The sequence below is a fragment of the Cryptotermes secundus genome, unplaced genomic scaffold, assembly GCF_002891405.2.
Source record: "Cryptotermes secundus unplaced genomic scaffold, Csec_1.0 scaffold1084, whole genome shotgun sequence".
NCBI classification, from domain to species: domain Eukaryota; kingdom Metazoa; phylum Arthropoda; class Insecta; order Blattodea; family Kalotermitidae; genus Cryptotermes; species Cryptotermes secundus.
In genome coordinates this window covers 179,757-200,806 of record NW_019724603.1, presented here as the reverse complement: position 1 = coordinate 200,806, position 21,050 = coordinate 179,757, and the positions used below count along the sequence as shown (strand labels likewise).

The following is a 21,050-nucleotide window of genomic DNA, read 5'->3' as shown; positions in this document are numbered from 1 at the left end:
TAAGGGGTTATAGAAGTGCCCCATTATATTTGCCATTTCCATCTGTGTGGCAAGTCCAGAACCACTCATTGGATTTGCATTAAATTCAACACCAAGATGTTGCTGAACATTCCAATTTTGACTGGAACTGGAGAAAAATTCAGGGCTCTATATAAAAACATATACATGTTTCTGTCACCATCTAAAGCACTACTTTTAAATGCTTATTGGAGCAATTGTTTAGATCATGGAAAAAAAGTATGTACAAACTGAGGTTCTCATGGCAGTGGTTATGAAGACTGTCTTCTGGGATATAGCGCCATCTAGGCCACTGAAAAGTCAACCAACATTTTGGAAGAACAAATCGTCATGATACCAGCATGAAAGTAAGTGGCACCACTGACCCTAAAGACTGAGGTGATATGTTCCTCTGAAACATTGGTTGACTTTCAATGGGCTACATGGTGTTATATCCTAGAAGATGGTACTCTTCATGGAAAAAACACACACTTCATACTTACTATGCTTATCCCATGTCTTACAGACAACCTCAACCTCTGTACGCTAATTACAAGTGTGTACCGAAAAAAGGCATTCACAAACTGAAACTCCACACACAGTGGAATGAACATGCCATTATTATATGATATGCATACATTTCCTAACTTGTTTATTCTATATGTACCATTCATGTCCTCTGTGATCAAATTTTTATCTTTTTAACAAAATCAGTTTATAATTTTGCAATGTGGTCAAGGAAGACCAAAATATTCTCTGGTCTTGTTTCCTATATTTCTAAAAGCTAGTTCTCAAAACTCTAATTCAAATTAAATGAAGAAATAACATATACAGTGGGATATAAGGAATTGAATGGAAGTAGGTCAATGAAAATAATGAAATTCGACACATAAATGTATAGCGTCATATTTACAAATGACAAATGATAGTATAAAAACATTTCAATAAATGGCTTGGATGACAAATTAAGAATACAACGTAAAAAAATATTGTATAAAACACTTACATAATCGATCAAGCTTCCACAGATGTATGCTTGAGATCAAGTCTTTAATAATATATGCTTTTACACTGAAAAATATGAAAAGCTTCTTCATCACACACCTAAGTACAGTTCAAAAACAGTGCCAAACAGTGCAATATAAGTGACTGATCAGAGAGGCAAAATAAAATGATGATGAGAGAAGTGTAATATGAATTAATGATGTGGATATTACATAATAGTTTTCTTATAGACCAGAAAAATATTGAAAAATCCAAATTTAAGCAAGACTGCATTCATATAGATTGCAATTAATAAATTAAAATAAATCAGATGACCCAGCAACCACAGCAGTGGTTGTTTCACATTTGTAGTTCTATAGCCCACAAAATGATCTAATATTTAGAGCTGAAAGTTGGACCCTTACAAACAGAAACAAAGTTAAATTCAAGCAACAGATACAAAATTTCTGAAGAGAAAATAAGAATGGATAAAGTTGAAATGAAATTGTGAGAAGTTGGAATTCAAAATGTGTTAACAGAAGAGAAAAAAAATTCAACTGTTTGGCCATGTACAAATATGGGTAAAACAAAGATATCACAGAGGCTATTACAAATAAAATTTGAAGAAAAGAGACCTACGAGATGACGGAACAAGACAACATGGCAGACCCTGCAAGACACAAAATGGAGGAAAGCGCTAGCAAAGAACCAAAAGGAAAGACTGTGGGAAAACCTGAGACCTTTGTCCATCAACCCATATAAAATAGAAATAATGTTAGGGGGAGGAGAACACAAAGAAGAATCATGTTGGTAGACTCTGCAGCTAAATCTATTGTGGAGCTTGTGGCTTTGAACAAACTACAGTAGCTTACACCTACAAATGACTGTCTCCACAAAGATAACAACACTTACTTTAACTGTAACCAAAAAAAGTCATCAGAAAGTCAGATAAGTCAATGCTTACACAGAACTGGTCCTCATGTTTCCAACATTTAAATTTCTGCTGCAGTACACCTAAATTATTCTCCTATCTCAGTATTTCATGACTATATGAAACAAATCAGCAAATATAACAAAGTAAGTTTTTCATAGCATTTCTTTTTTTTCAGGTTATGTGCTCTTGTGGGTTGCAACAACATGCAGCATTGTATGTGAATACCAGTATCCTTGAAGAATATGCTGCCTTTCTGTCCCTCCTGCAATGTAACTTTCAGATCCTTAAAAAAGGCTGTTTTATCTTACACGATCTGTTCACCATTTCTATAGGCCGAGATCAAGTTAAACTTTCTCTCTCCTTGTGCTCCCACCACAATCACTTCAACCCTAAAGACTGAGGTAGTGTGTTCCTGCAAAACACTGGGATCCACTTACAGTACTACAAATACATGGTGTCACTACCCAGGACACCACCATCTGAAATACGGTAATGTTTACCACCTACATATATGAGTAACAGATAATGGAAAGATATATGTCTCCATAAAACTTATAAAAAACACTGCCTTTAATTAAGTTGGATACCATTACTGAATAATCAAACATACAAATAATATGTATAATGTTTTCTACCAGAATGATCACATAAAATGAGAGGAAATACATGAAACACTAATACAACACCTCCACTTCTCTTCTGTAGATATATATGATAAGAAACTAAGAGTCTCTAGTTTCTTTAATACAACTCATCTCTTCATCAACTATTGCCATCAATACAGTTCAGTTTGCTCCACATTGCACAAGCGCTGCTCTGCATGGCACTGGGTAATGTATGGTTAACACTTACTTCATGAAAAGTTATGAAAAAACATATATTATGTACATACAATAAGGCCTGATTGCATATTTGCTTTGCATAACAAAAATTATAGGCACATTTTTATTCACTTCACTAACCAAACTGAGTAAGACAACTTTTTCCCTTTTAGAAGCAGGCACTCCAGAAGTTTGCATAATGATACAACACACTGGGTAGGTGACCAATGATGGCCTGCCATGGAAATGTCATTCACTTATATTCAATATGGTGTATGTTCATGTTATTGTATCAGATTATATATATTTTTGGTCAGCAAGCCCCTACACACCAGCCTAAAAAATAATAATAAAAACAAATAGAAAGATGTGTTCACTATATACAGATGGGACCAGAGAATACTCAATGATGTTTAAATAACAACTGTCAAAACAAGAATTGTCTCTGTCACATTTGCGAATCTCACAGAAGTGACTGAGGAATATGGTTTTCTGTGTTGTAATGCAGTGTAATTCGGAGAGAACCCAATGTTTTGTGTATATATATTGTGGTGTGCCGCCAGAAAGACCGAATGGTTGAGAAAATCAGGGTTGATTTCCTAGGCAACGACCAACGTTCCCATGACAGCAGCTAGGAATCAGAATGCAGCCATTGCTATACAATGGCTAGCAATCTAACAGTGGAGTTTCCACCATTACAAGTGAATTCTTTGAAGCAGCTTTCGCACAGCAGCAGACGAGGCTAACCCTTTGACATGGTATTCCCTATTGAGTCCGAGTCCACGTTATAAGAGTCCAACTGCTACAAGAGACTAATTCAGTTTGTATTTGACCTTAGAAGAGTAGAGCTGGTATTCGGCAAGAGAATAGAAGAGTTCTCATCTGACTAGAACAGAAGACAGTTCACCGAGAATAGTGGTGCGAGTGTCATAACACTGAAGAGGAAACATCTGAAGACGTTATAAGCTGTGAATAACAGTACGTGTGAGTGTAAAAAGCGATAATCCAATAAATATTCGTTGAAATCAGAAACCCACAAAATTCCTTGTCTAGCAAACACACGACAATATATATGGCCTCCATCTTCAGGGCTGAAAAATAAGCCAAGCAAGAAACCAATAGAAGCAGGCAGCAGGCAACCTAAACACTGACATTAGATGGAAGTGAGTTGTCAGTTCACACTTGGGCCTAGTCCATACGCTAGTCACTGTACTAACTGAGCTATCTCAACGCACACAGAAGTAAGTATAGTAATGTCAAGAACATTGCAGTGATTTGTTCCAAAGACAGAATAAACTTTAGGAGCAGAAAAGATAGCCAACCTAATCCTATCAGCTGCACTATGGCCCTGGAGTTGGCTCAGCCTCTTAACAGAAATGAGTACCAGGAATCATTCTGAGGGGTAACGGGCTGCTGGCATGTAAGGCTGACAACCTTACCACCATCTGTGAGCAGACTGTCTAGAGCAGTGTTTCTCAACCACGGGACTGTGGCCCGGTACCGAGCAATCGTCTTATAAAAAAGAATTTACCAGGCCTCAGTCTCACAAACGTTGAGAACCACTGGTCTAAAGAAAATGTGGGAGCATCAACATCTCACAACCCTAGGCCTCACAGCCTGTTATAGGGATAGCTTTACCTTTTTTTTTTACAGAAACCTGACAAAATTAATCTTGATCTACACCTTAATGGGAATTGTAGTCAATATGTTTACATTTTGAGTATCACAATGAAATGCTTTGGAACATCATTCAAATTATGATAATTATGATAATCACATATGACACAGTGAGATGGAACGTTGTACCAACATTCCAGATCTGAAAATACAATGTGCCCAAGACAAACACACCATGCACAACGCATTCTCATTTAAAAATAATGTTAATCTTGGTGCTCTATCTGAGAGGCAGCTGCCTGCCTCTAGCTGGTTTTGTGCTTGGTTTAATCTTTGACCACGAAGAGGGATGCAATATATGCCTCTGAAATATCAATAGACTTCTACAAATTATGCAACATTACAACCCAGAAGACAGTGCTCTTCATAGACAGTTCTGTGAGAACCTCAGGTGAAACATTGTACTAATATTTTGATCTTCATATGAGAAGGATATTAAAAAAAGACCCTAATCTGTTGGGCTTTTCACAGCTTGAGAGCAGCTCTACCATGAGCCCCAAGAGAATATGCTTTCTCTTACATTCTGTTCACCTGAAGATGGAAACAGAACCACTTTCAAAAACATACAAATTAATATAATGGATGAATTCCAAAATAATAATTTAAAGGAAACATTTTCTCTTGATTTTAATTCTGAAGACAAATTGCAAAAATGAGGCAGCATAGGTGGGTATGGCTGGGCACTAGTTAATCAGCAGTGAAAGGGTTAAAATAAAGTGATCAAAAGATGAAAACAGTGAAAGTACCACATAAAATTTTCATTACTGATACACACTTAACATAACCACGTGAATAACCTTTCTCTAGTAGACAGACTAACACTGATGGTGAAAATAAAATAATGTACACTGGCCATTATAAAGGAAAGAAGAAAATTAAGAGTACTTTAAAACATTAAAATTAAAACATTCAATGGGCTGAGAAACAAGTTTCTAATAAACAAAAAAAAACTTGTGAGGTATATTTTAGACATGTGAAGGCAAGGTTAACGATAGAATTTGTGGAAACAAAATATGAACATTGCTGATTATTAGGAAAGCCTTGAGAACAGGCGGGAAGCAAATACCCAAGTCTTCACACTTATTATGATGTTTTCCATCTTACCAATAATTGGAAACGTTTATGAAGAGCTATAATTTTCAGCTTTGTGATTTAGTCAAAAATATTGTTTTCAAGTTTAAAACCAAAGCAATTAATTTTAGAGATGTTTTAGTCATATAGTATAACCAATTATTATTTGTGCTAACAAATTTGTATTTGACTTTTAATAAGTTTGTCTATAATGTAATTCATTCATCTGCACTCTGTTGTGTCTGTAATTGGCCTTGCGGCTGTTGACTCGGCACATTAATAATATAGAATTGAATAGAATTGAACTGAATTGAAATGTTCATGGTGCCAATTATTCAGACTGTAGTCTGAGTTGTGACTGCACGTAGAGGTCTCACACAGAATGCTACCTATGGCACCATGGTGATATGATGAGCTTGCGATACAACTCAACTTGTCACTTCAAATAGTAACTTGCACACTGAAGGCAATGATGATATCAGTTTCCTAACACTGATTCTGCTATATGCACATATGCACAAGGATGTGTTGGCAACTCCTTTTTCGTTCTTGCCAAATGATAACGAGATATGAATCCTGGTACAGTGTGATGTTCAGCTGTTATTACTTCTGCATATCATGTTCACATACATTCAGAAGGACTCTGATAGAAAATTCTTTACCAGAGGCCTTCTCTTTTTATTTTTGTACACATATTATTCTCTCAAGTTTCCATTTCTATTTTTACTGATTTGCTAAGGTAAAAGCTACAAGGGTCATTATACCTTCAACTGAGAAATAAAATTGTGATAACAAAATGTGAAAGATGCACCAGGTAGTGATCATGACAAATTTTAAGTTCTAACCTGGAATTTTTCTGGAGGTATGGAGTTAAATTTGTCATTCTGGCAGAGATTCAAACCAGTGAACTCCAGATTATGAAGCATAGTAAGTAACTTTGCACATTATCATATATAGCTTTGGAGCCCAATTTTTCACTCTGGATGAAGAAAAAATTCTGTAGACTTTTCAATCTGCTAAACACATGTGATGTAGGCTCCGCATCTACCATCCCATCAGCATGTTTCTCTGAAACACTGGTAGCACCTGCGGAGACTATGTACTGTCACAACCCAGAAGAAACACAATTTTATTTGTCACCTGATGCAGGCAACACACACATCTCGCGCAATTACATGCATCAGATTAAACCACACTCCATAATTCAAACTCATCCAATGCAATTAATATAATTAAAATTTTTAGACGAATGATACAGAGTTCATAATTGATTTATGATAATGGTTAAAACTATAATTTTCTGGCAACTAATGCAATGTAGGAAGACATTTTTCTACTCTGAAGGAGGGAGTGGTTCCTCCAAAATTCTGACATCTGTCAACTGACTACATAGCATTATATTCCAGGAGATCATAATATTAATATTCACTGCAGGGAGAACTTCAATTCTCATAAAATAATTACTTAAAAGTACAGCCATACCTTGGACTTAATGACTTGACAAATTTCTGAAAATAGGTACACATGGGATGTGTAGGGTTATGTCTCTGGGGCTCAAGACTCAGACCCATTCTTCTACATTTTAACCCCCGTAATGCTACAATTCTATTACAGTTTATTAGAAAATAAAGTCTCTAGACAGGCATAATGAAAGTGAGTGACCACTGACTCAGTGACTCATAGACTGACTTGAAAGAAAAAGAAAACAGAAGAAAACAGCAAATTTTAGCCTAAGTCTAAAAGATGTTAATTTAATGGGATTTGAAGGGAGAAAGCCATAGATCAAGATATGACTGTACTATAAATTCACAAATACCATACCCTTTTCTGTTGCACTCTAAAATATTCAGTCCATCTCTGACTAAGCAATATGAAACATACCAGAAACTCTGACAGATTAGCAAATGGGACAAATCTATATACTAATCAGATCACAACCATTCCCACTTCATTTGTACAAAATATATTTTTCCACAGGTTCAAAATAAATTAATATTCTTAGGTGTGGTCATTTTTAAGAATCTTAAAATTCAAGGCAGGCATAGACATTGCTTATATGTTTCCCACTAAGTTAAGTTGCAACTTCAGCTGTCCTGCTGTAGGTGCAGAACAGTGTAATAATTCGGAATCTGATGACTTCTGCACACAGAAATTCAGAATACTGTAACCACAAGTAAGCCACATGAAAAACACACATCTAATATCTAATGAATTCCTGAATAAATGGACTATTCTTCCATGAAGTGGCTCAAAAGAAGCAGAAAGCAACTTAAAGCTTATAATGAGCTATAGTTCTGACATTCAAGCAGAGAACACCGGCTTTAAAGTCAATTACTTTACAAAGCTTATCATATACCAATCAAATAAAATAAATTTCCTAATAACTATGGATGAAACGTTTGCATTTACAATGACTTAAATAATATCATAAATTATAAGTACATAATATTTAGGAATTTTCATAATGAAAATTTTTAACTTTAAAATGTCAATATTTTCATGACTGTAAGACACATTTCTTTCCGTAACTCTCAATACAATATTACTTAATTACTAACACCAGAAGTACAATTGAATTATCTGTACATACAACCACACTTGTTCATATCATAGTTCTCATGTGCAACAAACATCTCACTATTATACATTATTAGGGGTCAACATATGTTGACTCAGTTCACTGTAAAACAAACATTCTGCTTGCCAGACATTTCCACACAAGACAAACTACACCTACCCATGCCACTGTAAATGCCCCACATCAGCCTACTTCCCATCACATAACATACAGAATGTATAAAATACTGTCCCTTATTGCATATAATGTGCATGCACATGGGTAGTAGCAGGGAGTGGTGGTGGTGGCAGGTAGCCATCTGACTTTACCCCTTGATTTTCTGAGAAAAATCAGAACTGAAAAAAAAATCCTGATTACTGTAGAGCAATCAGTAAAATAGTGACTTAAACATGAATCTGTAAGCAAAGTTAATTACTGTTCCCTTCTGGAACATATCCTGATTGTATCCATGTGTATACAATGTTTTTTTACTGATCAACATCTGTGGAGAAACAAAAAAAAAAAAAGCAGCAGAGAATATTAACAATAAATTTACAGATTTTTCCATTTGGCCTTAACAGGGATCAATGTACTAGTGTGTGTGTTAAACCCTGTACATTATGTTTCCAATCCAGACTGCATATGTTATTATTTCACCCACAATTGCAGGTATGTCTTGCAATCATTTATTTGTCTCTGTTTTCTTTTTCCCATCAGAACTGTTCATTACAATGCTATTGGTCCAGTGATTGAAACGATCTCTCTGAGAGCAGTAGGATCCTGTTCCCCCTTACACTTCATGACACAAAGGGATCCAGTTTCTGGAACAGTGTGTGATATATCAAAAATATCCCAGACAACAGACAGCGTCAAACATATCTGTACAATGCAGCAACCATTAACACAAATATCACTGCTATGCTATAGTTCTATGTCAAAACCATGTTGAACCACAGTACAGTATGTTAACTTCAGTATCAGTTAACCTTACTCTAAACATTAAAATGATGGCAACAGAAGTATAAATACAAGAGTGACACCCACACACACATAATACACTTTAAAAATATCAATCTAGCAATATCTTATGGCAGTTATTAATATAAATTTATACTGCACTGTCACATATATATTCATTACTTATTTTCAAAGAAAATATTCAATTAAAGATACCTGAGTGAAGTGATGTTATTTATTTTAAAACAAATATTTGCAGTCCACTGCAATAAAAAACATCATGCACTGAAGTAAAATAAAAAGATATATAATTTAATGATAAAGAACTCACATATGCGCAAATAATACTCTAGCCTAAACAAATAGATGCCTTGCAGCAATCAGAATGTGATAATGGAATGAATTCTCTTGGTTTTCTGTGAAACATAATGCTCATTAATATAGTTCTAAGGACAGGAAAAAAGAATACATCTAACATGATCTTTCAGCTCACAATGAAAATACAGCCATTAAGGACCTCTAAGTTCTTTTAAAAAGCTTGGGAACTCCAGTGATTACTTCATGAGCTATGTTCATGCAGCATACATGACAATGACATCTGCAGGAATTTCGATGCAGCATACTTCATCAAGTGAGTCATCAGCTATTTTCACATGCCCAATAAGTGATTCTCACTGAAATATAATACATATAACTGAATTTGGCCCACAGCAAATTTAATGGTGCAAAAATAAGTTTTTCAGTACAAGACAAGAGATGAATATGAGAGAAGTTTTCAGAATTGAGCTGACTGCCAGAATTTTCTCTACTGTAATGTTCTTATTTTTTCCACTGTAATCACAATGTATAATACTAAACACTTTTTCTCTCATTGCTTATAAACTGCATTGGTGATGCTGTGATGAGCTGGAGGTCAGAGAAGGCAAGTCAAGACACCACATACAGAAATAGAGAAAATGCAGTGTGGGCAGAAAGATGGAGACAAATTTTGCTGTCAGGTTGACTCCTCCTGGCATTACCAGCCAATAAGATGTTGAGTCAAAACACAGTTATTTGAAAATACTCAAAACCTGGAGATGGAAAAAATCAGGATTTTTATCTAAACAATTCTGTGACTTGCACACATCTAAAATCTAACATTGTGAAACACTGGTCCATTGGCACTTGTCATATTTCCACGAACCTTTACAAATAGGGTTTTTTGCTTAATTACAAATTTTTGCTAAAGGTACAGGACTGAGGTGGCTTAACTCAGTTTTAAGTGAGCATCCTTGAGACAAAAGAGGAACAAACAAAGAATCCTCCATTTTGGGAATTTTTTCATGTAACACTTCACGACTACTGTGTCCTTAATGATTGTCACATCATCTCTTTGTCTAAATTAATCATGAATGCTGCCAACATTCCAATTTCAGGAGTCTGAAAACGGTGATCTTAGAACCTTCCAGGTTTAGCGCTATCTCGTGCAAGTGAGCATTTGGTCGAGAAGTGTCGTAGCTAAACTTTAGCTGAATTATATCATGTTGCCTCCATCAGTTTGAACTAATCTTTTACAGCACATTTGCTGAGATAAGTTAAACTGAAATATGTAATTATCATACCTCACCATTTTGAAAACAAATATACAAATTCTACATTTATTTATCAGCTTATGAAAATGCACATGCCAGAAATAAGAAGATTCAGAAAATTTCACATTTGATAATCAATAAAACCGTCACAAGTACAAGGGCAATTTTTTATTTATAAACACAGTTGTATTTAAAAGCAAACCAATAAGAAATGGTTAGCTTTCCATAACATTCTGCATGCAACTTTGACAGCCATTGGTATAGGAGAAAACAGTAATCTTACCTCTTATCAACAGTCCATATGAAACCAAAGAGTACATATAAGATTCTTTGATCTTTATACCCACAATCCTCCTCAACTGGCATTACACTATAAGCTGAATGGACGACAAGACTTAGAACGACCTAAGCGAGCATGGAAAGACCAGTAACATTTTGGGATTTGCAGCAGCAGGCTTTAATGACAGCCTCCCCCAAAAAATAATAATTATTTTTCATTAATACATTCAAATTTGGTCACATATTGTTTTGAATTTACAAAGAACAGGTCACAATACATTGCTGCAGGAGATAAGCGTCAGTAAGTGGTTGCTTCACCTGGCCCAGAGCATGCTCAACTCTTCTTTGGTCATAATATTAACCTTTCCACATTTTGGTACATTCTGGGAATGACTCAGCTGATGTCAAAGGCCAAGGTCTCGTAAGAATTCCCTAGAATATTCCCAAAGGTCAGCATGCCTATTAAGTAGCTATGAAATTCTTGCAATAGCTAGTTTGTTCAGTTCAGTTCAGTTCAGTTCAGTACAGTCCAGTCCAGTCCAGTGCAGCACATAAGCAGACGGGAAGGTGGTGAGTTCAGTGCAGTGCAGTGCAGTGCACAGCAGATGAAAGAAGAGGTGAGTGCAGTGAGCAAGAGCTGTTGCAGTAACGAGTGGCAAAGGGATCAAACTCAAGAGGTTACAGATAGTGGGACAATGATTAAACCATATATTGAACATTACGATATTCTGTAATGTTCTCTGAAGTGTGCATTTTCACATTCTGAATACTATAAACTGTGTTACATTCCAGGTAATGTAATAAAATTCAATTGAGTATATATAAATCTGTTCATTGCTATTCAACTACTTGCATTGAGATATGTATATATATACATGTATGTATGTACACATTAAAAATAAATATTCTTTTATATGGCAGCAATTTAAATACAGTTATCAACTTCCTTGTTGACTGCATAAATCTTTCAATAAATGAAGTTGTGTGTGCTTATATGATTTAGTATCTTTGGAATGTGAAAGAATAAGAGTTACATTTTTAACAATTAAGTACAATATATAGGAGAGATATATACTTACATTTAGCAAAACTGAGTATCATGCATTTGGTTTGAAAGATACTGATTTTCACATTAACAAATCACACTTGTCCTCTACTCCACCTTGAGCATAATGAAGAAATCCTCTTCTAACAGATGTCTTGCAGTTCACATGTCTCAAGCCATCACTCTGGTCATACTGGAGTTTCATTCATATCTTTCCTGCAAAATTAATTAACAGATTAAATTCAAACAAAAAATTACAGTAATTATGGATTTTAGGTTATGACTGCAGTTCATTGCTGATGATAATTCTGCTCTTTGGAGGTAAAGGCCTCTGACACAAAGGGGGGAGGGGCTGGTGCCTCGATACAGGGTCTGTTGGACCAAAATCTATATATTCATGAGCACTGACTCATCCTACTCACTTCAGACCTGAGGATGGAGGCAGCATCTACTGCCAAAATGTCAGAAACACTGCCTGCACTCACACAGTGCAAAGACCCAGGATCATAATCAGTATTCAGTCAAGTGGAATGCGTAATGGGTTATTTTGGGGATTATAAGCCACATTTGGTCTAGCAATGTTATATATCTAATAAATAATGAATCAATGATGTCATTATAATTACTGACTTTCTGGACAACATTCATGTTTTTAATTTAAAACAACGTTTCAGAGATTGGAATCTGTCTCTGAACTCAGATGGAAGCACCAATCAATATGGCTAGTCCCTACTTCCAGACACCAGAACCAACACAGGGCAGGATATATAAACCAAATAAGATAAACCATCTGCAGGAGTTAAGACCAATATTTCAAAACGACACATACATTAGGCTTTGCCCCTATGGTTATGCATAATGTAACGGCAAAAGCTCACAAAATCACTGTCTGACTAGACCAGAGTTAAGTTCTAAAAGTAAATATTATAAAATCAATGATAGGCCATTGTATATCATCTTCATTAACATAAATAAGATGAAAGATACATATACATATAGATCCAACAAATACCGGGGATTACAACTACTAAGACAATGTTATTCTTATGGATGTCAACTGAGGTCAGTTAGAAACAATGAGAATGAATAAACTGTACATTTTTCGAGATTACTCAACAGCGCTTTCAGTATCAAAGCTACAGTGTTGGCAGATAGGATATACCAGAAAGGATTTGGAAGGAAGATGCTATGGTTTAATCAGGACACTACCCAAGCATCTGCCTGGAGGGACTAAGGAAAACCATGAAAGTCCTTAGTCTGACAATAGTTTACCAATATATCAGAGGAATGAGAGGTCTCTGTCTCCTGTATCAAAGAGTAAGACAAGATAGCAAATAGCAAATAGCAACTGTGCAGTTTATTTTTGACACTGAAGAAGGAAGGACTACATTCCTTCAAAACACTCATAAACTTCTACCAGACAACACGGCATCACATCCCCAAGAACAGTACTCATTATGCACGATTATCTTCTGTTCCAGAATACTCAACTACAGGCATACCTTGTTTTATTAGGCTTTGCAGATATTGCATGTTTTTAGAAACTGAATGTTTGTGGCAATCCTGCGTCGAGCAAGTCTATTCATGCCATTCTTCCAACAGTATGTGCTCACTTCATGTCTCCGTGTCACATTTTGGCAATTCTCGCAATTTTCAAACATTTTCAATATTATTACACCTGTTACAGTGATCTGTGATCAGTGACCTTTGATGTTAGAATTGTTGATTGTTTTGGGGCGCCACAAACCGCGTCCATATAAGACGGCAAACTTAATCTATAAATGTTGTGTGTTCTGACTGCTCCACTGACCAGCCATTCCCCCGTCTCTCCCTCTCTCTTCAGGCCTACCTATTCCCTGTGACACAACATTACTGAAATTAGGCCAATGGCCTCTAAGTGTTCAAGTGCAAGGAAGAAATAAATTATTTTTAATTAACGTATGTACTGTATATTGTTAATGATATTGCACACTATTAGACTACAGTATAATGCAAATATAACTTTTATGTGCACTGAGAAACTAAAAAATTTGTGTGACTTCGCTTTACTATAGTACTCTGGAACCGAACCTGCAATATGTCCAATGTATGCCTGTACCTATGTTCTTACGGTTTTAACAAAAAAGATGCACCAGAATTATATATGTATCACATGAGGTAACACAGCGTTAGTAACAGCATTGGCTGACCTTGGCTACTAAGTCACTTTCCACACAGAATACCAGAATACTTTTATTATGGCCTTCCCCAGCTGATAATAAAACATACTTCCAGGAGTGACAAGTGTACTGTCACTGCAAAAGAAGTACAGAATTTCTATGTAGATGTGAGATTTCAGGTTCTCACAGTGGTAACTACAAAAAGTACTATCTTCTGTGTTATGTTATATAGTCAGCACAGAAGGTTACGAATGTTTTGAAGGATCAGCAAGGTCAGTAAGTAAGCAGAGTAACATGGCTTCCTGTCTGCATGCTTTGCTTCCTCTTAGATGGAGATGATATGGTCATCAAAAACAAGAGAACTTCTACCAGACCATTTGCATCACATCCCAGAAGGTGGTACTTTTCACAGACCCTGCTGTGAGGACTTTCAATTTTTCTTACTACCATGCATCCTAGTCTGTGGAAAAAAACTGACATTAGGTTTTGCAGACTCTCACACATAGGCAGCGCATTCAAGAGAAAAATGCTATGAATTAGTACTGAATACTGAGCAGGTTAAGCCTAACATCATGCAATTAATACACAATACTGACTGCTCTGGGAAGATGGCTGATATGCGCTGAAGCAGTGGTAAGTCTGTGAGACAGAAACCTGTCACACAGAGGAGTTCCGACCTCAGCATGCTATTAGAGTTCACCGTTTGAGTGATGGTACACACTCAAAAAATAGTATTTCATTCTTCTGTAAGAGTCACCAGCATGATGAATCCATTTCATCAAATGATGTGTCAAGATATGAAGCATATTAGTCTGCTGCCTGGTTTTGCACACAGCAAAGTGTCTGGTAACAGTGAGAGATGCACCAACACTACTACTGCCCCTTGCCTCTTCCTCCCTTGCTCAGTCATATGCCATTATTTGTGCCAAAAGGTCTAACAAAAACAAAAAACAAACAAACTCCATGGCCTTTAGTCTGAAAGCGAACTATACTGACAAAGCGACTGCAGCTTGTCAGCCAAGTTAGTGCCACTGGATTTCTAGACTGGAGCCACTACTTTTCCATTTGGGTAGCTCTTCAATTATCCTCACAAGGCTGAGTGGAGCCCAATCCAGACCCATTACTTCTTGGAAAAACTGGTAGCGCCAGGAATCGAACCCAGGACCTCTAGATCTGTAGCCAGGAACTCTGACCACTAGACCACAGAGGCGGTCCTAAGGTCTGACACACACACATATATAATGGCTTCAAGCTCACTGTGCACTGAGCGGGTGGCAAAGATAGAATGCTGAAGCACATACAAGCATGCGTCTTCCCATAGCAATTGTATTGTAGGTAACTCAAATAAAAAATATGTTAAAAGACACTTACCTCATCCCTAAGCAGAAACCATGAAGAAAGCAATGGAGGCCAATAAAAGAGAAGGAAATTAATCATTAGTATTTACACGAACTTGATACATGTGTTAAAGAAGCTAAGTACCAAATAAGTTAAACAGACCCAACACCAAATTAAGTTCAACCCATAACATCAGCTCACAGTAAGTTTTATTGTGAAACACAACTCAGATAATGAGTAATGTTTCTTACAGATAAACCCTGATAGTCAAAACATAAGAAATGGATAGTTATAAATGTTATAAAATTATAAAAGGAATATTATGGAACAGGGGGATCCCCCCCAAAATGCAAACAATCTATAAAGTACATATTAAATGCATACTGACATACAACACAAAAATATGAAGCTCTTAACAATATAAAAAAGCTGTTTCCAAGCAGTGGGTAAGATGAATGAAATCATAAGGAAGTTCTGAGGGAAAAATAAAAATGGACATGATTAGAAAAAAAATTTCAGAGGAGTTCAACTTTTTTGATAGAAGATATGGTCTGGCATCACAAAAAGAATAAACAGACCAACAATACCAAGAATGACATTATAATTTAAGTTTAAGGGATGGAAATCTATGGGAGACCAAAAGCAAAGTGGTTTAGCCAGTTAAAGGACATCAAGAAGAGATTAGATTCTTTGCATCCATCGCCCTGTACAAAAAGGAAATGAAGGGAGAGGAGGAGGAAGAGGAAGTATTTAATACTGAAGAAAACTGAAGGTTATTGAAAAATTCTTAAAAATATCATGCAAATTAAATTTCATATGCCTTTACAGTGAACAAATGCAAGTCCCATTCCCACTAAATATAATTGAAATTTACATCTATTGCTCAGTTTGGAAGTTGTCAAATGGACGCTATGACTTCATTCAAATTCCATAACTTAGAATTATATAAGGTTTAAAAAATAAAAGGTAAAGCTATTCCTGTAACAGGCCATGAAGACCCATACGGTCATGAGATGCCGAGGATCCCGCATTTTCTAGACAATCGGCTCACAGATGGTAGTGAGGCTGTCAGCCTTATGCTACGGTTGCACCTTTACTCCCAGGAAGATTCCTGGTACTCATTTCTGTTAAAGGCTGAGTTGACCCCAGGGCCATAGTGTCACTGGAAGGATTGGTTCAATTAAAAAATCCAATGACCTCATCAGGAATTGAATTTGTGACCTGCCAGGTTAAGATAACTGTAACTTATGAAAACAAGGGCCTAAAAAGGTCCATATATGTATACAGCAGGTATTATGTGATGTCTAATTCACAATGTGAAATTTCTTAATGAAAAGTCATTAAGTGAGAGAAGACTGGAAATAAACTTGTACCCAACTGGTGGCTGGAAGTGAAATGTGTCTAAAACATCTCTGAGTATACGCCATCATCAGGCAGTGACACAAATGATTATGTCATCATGACACCACCACCAACAAGAACAACAGCAATCATTATTTAGTCTCACCTAGCGCAAAAAAGGGGGGGGAGGAGAAGAAGNGAAGAAGAAGAAGAAGAAGAACAAAATAAAAGAAAAAAGAGAGAGAAAAAGAAAGAAAGAAAGAAAGAAAATATATAAAAATATAATTTTTATGTAAAAGAAATCGTAAGAAATAAATAAAATTGAGAAACTTTCATCTACTGAATTATTTTTTTTCCTGAGAAATCTGGAAGACTGCCATTGTTCAATTTTGATGGCGGAACACCAAGGCCCAGCACATGGAACACACGTGTGCTGTCAGAACAAAAGTTTAGGAATCACATCTCTAGAATGTCTGATGACACAAAACTTACTGCTCCATCTTCTGGGTGGAAGAAGAGAAGATTCCTCAGAAATGATGGTACTGCAACCTATCCACCAAGCTACAATCTGTCTCACAATCTGAGACATGAAGTAAACAATTTAGTGAGGGAGGGTAGATCATGTATAACAGAAGTTTATACACCTTAATATAGGAATTGCATAAATGGTTTTCATCATAACAGCTATTTATAGAAAACTAACAAACAAGAAGACAGTAATTTTCTAAGAGTTGAGGTTTTCACAGCGGTATCTATGAAGAATGCTGTCTTCTGGGATTTGGCACCATGTAGATCTTGTGTGAACCAACGTTTCGGAACAAAATATCAACTCCATCTGCTCACGTCGGTTCCTAACTTGCTGATTTTTCTACCCTGAAGATGGAGGCGATACGTTCCTCCAAAACGTCAGTTCACACAAGATCTACATGGCGTCACATCCCAGAAGACAGCATTCTTCACAGCAGTTGCATTTACTGTTAATAAATGCAATGTCAGTTGGCTTATGCTCAGCATACTTATACATAATTATTATAAAATGTCTGCTCAACATGGGGAAGTGCTGAAGTTGTGGGAACGGCAAATCCAGAGCTCAGACAGGTCTATAATGTCGGTTGCACTGACATGTGATACCCACGTGACAGTGGTTAACTATTTTTCATTAGTTTCACATTTTGCTTGTTGTTCCATGCCAAAACAATAGGAACAACTTATAATTATTGTGTTTAGTTTATACATTATGTAAGTTAGTGTTTACTTCAGGTATTATATATGTTACTTTTGAGTATATTATAAAAGGAGAAGATATAGTTATATTCATTAAAGCCCAAAGACTGCAGTGGTTAGGGCATGTTGAAATGAATGAAAAGGACATGCCAAAAAGGATGTCACAAGGTAAAATATTGTCATGTGTTGTGACACATGTCACAACATGCCTTCACTCTGTGAACGCTTGGATAGCGCAACAGGAAGTGTGAGTGACGTCACATATCCCCACTCACCATGTTACTATGCGACGCTTCTCCCCGCTAGGCTGTGACGTCACGCAACAGTAGGGAGTCCATTGCTAGGCAATGCATGGGTAGATACACCTGACAACAATACCTGATATCTGTTGCCGAGCACCAATGTGTTTTCTATATGGCCCGTGCCGAGCCTATATAAGGAGCAGTGAACACTATTCAGGAGTACTGAGTATTGAGGATGGAGTATTTGGAGAGTATTGGGAGTTTGTAGATCTGTGATGATTTAAAGGATGATTGAAGATCTCATGTGCAATATCTGGACTGATTTGAAGTGCCAATTCCTGTGTTGAGATATAGTACCTGGAGAAGACTAGTGTGTGAGTGCAACAGTGGATTATGAGGTGCATGTAAATCAGCAACACACCAGTATTTGAGTGTAACCAAGCTGTTAATAAATCCAATCATCCGAACTAGAACCTGTTATTTTGTCACGCATAACTTCCTACACATGACAATATATACAAAAAGGAAGATAGGAAGACCCAGGTTGAAATGGTTGGGGGATATACATGGTGATCTCCATAAAATGAATGGAAGTGAAAGGATGGGGAGGAAATGTGAAGAACAGAGAGGAATGGAAGCAGATTGTTCAGGAGGCCAAAGCTCACCCTGAGCTGGAGCACTGGGGGGAAGGAAGTTTTAAGTGTCTATTTTCTTTGTCTTTTTGTTATAAATATGTGTGTTAATTTTAAAACTGTGGTTGATGAAGACCCTTCTGTGGTGAAACACAGAAAGGAAAGCCAGTGACTAGTGCTGACAAACAGTGTGGGTTAATTAGAAAAGATAATGCTCATATTACACTGGATGAAGTGAAAGATTTAGTGGTCAATGGAACAGGACACATAAGGCTAGCATAAACCTTGCTAGAAAAGAAATGAGAAATGAGAGAAACCTAGTTACTCCAAACAAAATCTGGAAACCAAAGGAGGTGAGTGAAAAACATGCAAGTTTTATGGAATCTGCCATCTGTAAAAACGGTATTAACTTTTTTTCTGGAAAGAAATTCTGACTGTGAATAAAATATTAGCTAGAGTGAACGGTAATGGTCATTTGCAAAATTTGTCTCTTTCAACTCTCCACAGTCTCTTGAAAGTAATGGACTTAAAGTCTGTGAAGCAAAATCACCAGCGGGCACTCAGCAAGAAGGACAAAACAGAATGAGCTAAGTATGGAAGTACAGGGCATTATATCCAAAAAGAGTTCTGTACACAAGGAGACCAATGTTTCCACAATTAGTAGGAACATGACTTCCACAAGTTTATGGAAATGTTTCTTAGTAAAGGGAAACAGGAGTGACTGTTTACTTCAACTCACTGATCAGCTGGGAAAATTTATACATGGCATCACAACCCAGGGCACTACAGTTGAACACTGAACAAGATGTGGTATCATGCATTCTGCTAGATCATTACCAAAATGCTGGAAACATATGCAGTCTCCATTTGAGGATAAGACAGTGAACACACTAAAAACAATGTGCTTTGCACATAAAGGCACAATTAACATAACATTATATGGTAAGGTAAAAAGCTAAAGTTGCCCCTGTGCTTAATTAATTAAGCACTACACCATGAAGATGTATGGGGGAGTGGATGTATAGATCCAAATTTTCTTGACCTTGGCACTAGTTGGAGGTGAGTGGTCAGCTTCATGCCCCTGCCACTTTACCCTTGGGGAAAGAGCCCCCGGTAACCATTGGATATGAGGCTGGGTGGACTCCAGAGCCAATCTGGATGACATGGAAAATATTTGACTCTACCAGGTCTCAGACTCTGACCCCTCGATTATCCGGCCCATAGCCAGTTGCTATAGTGACTACACTGTCCCAGCTCCCCAACATTACATGTTCAACCCTAAATTATATTTTAATTCTATGCATATTTAGCAACTTACTCTGATTCAGAGACAATGGTGGCAGTGAGAGGTTGCACCAGCAAGTTGCTTGCAGTGGCAGCATTTGTCGAATGTAGCAATGGGCTGGGCGATGACTGTGCCCTCGCACCTGACAGTTCACTTGATGATGCAGCAAGCATTCGACCAGGTAAGGTTGGTAGAATATAGCCTGTTGAACCACAATGATCCTCTTCAGCTGGGAACAGAGTGAAGCAGTCAGTGTGTCTGTGTTGCTGGTTAGGATGTTTAGATTTCTTTATGGACAAACATAAATAAATATAAATTGTTGTGCAATGCACATAGGGCATTGATGGGAAAGCTAGATGGAAAGAGAATACTGGGAATACCAAGGAGTAGGTGGGTGGACAATATTAAAATGGATCTTAGAGAGACAGGATGGGATGGTATGGATTGGATTGATCTGGTTAAGGATAGGCACCAGTGGAGGGCTCTGGTGAACATGGTAATGAACCTTTGGATTTCATAAAATGCTGGGAAGCTCTTGAGTGGCTGCACAGTTAGCAGCTTGTCAAGAAGGGCTCCGCTCCTTGAGTGAGTGAGTGTGCAATGAGAAAATTTTGAGGAGGCAGTCAATGCATGATTGCTTAACTATGTAGTATGTGACAAAGGACATTGGAGATTGTGAGCGATATTAAAATCAGACCAATGCGACATTTAGAACAGACTGCACTCCTTATAGACTTTTATTTCCACCAACAACCTTCATGTTTCTGCTTTCTCTCTCTGGACTGAAGAAGGCATGGAAAGCAGGCTAGTTTACCTGTCAGGCTGAGTTTTAATTAATTTGGTTTTAGTAGTAGGAGAGATTGTACAGTGACATGAATTGTGTTACCAAAGAGAGGTGAATGATGATTTTATAAAATGTATAGATGGACAGGCCCT

At 36.9% G+C, this 21,050-nt stretch overlaps 1 protein-coding gene across 2 annotated transcripts in view; it reads right to left on the bottom strand.

Annotated features, from left to right (window-relative positions):
- Positions 1-5,725: 5,725 nt before the first annotated feature.
- LOC111862522 (protocadherin-like wing polarity protein stan) overlaps positions 5,726-21,050 on the bottom strand; it is a 150,907-nt gene continuing 135,582 nt past the window's right edge. The window contains exons 48-50 of one of the 2 annotated variants that reach the window (XM_033750700.1): positions 20,148-20,343; positions 15,424-15,430; positions 5,726-12,109 (exon numbers count right to left, since the gene is read on the bottom strand). In XM_033750700.1, coding sequence (XP_033606591.1) covers positions 12,095-12,109; positions 15,424-15,430; positions 20,148-20,343 — 218 coding nt within the window. In that variant the 3' untranslated portion in view covers positions 5,726-12,094. The remainder of the gene's footprint in view (positions 12,110-15,423; positions 15,431-20,147; positions 20,344-21,050) is intronic. The other variant, XM_033750699.1, reaches the window with a different exon arrangement.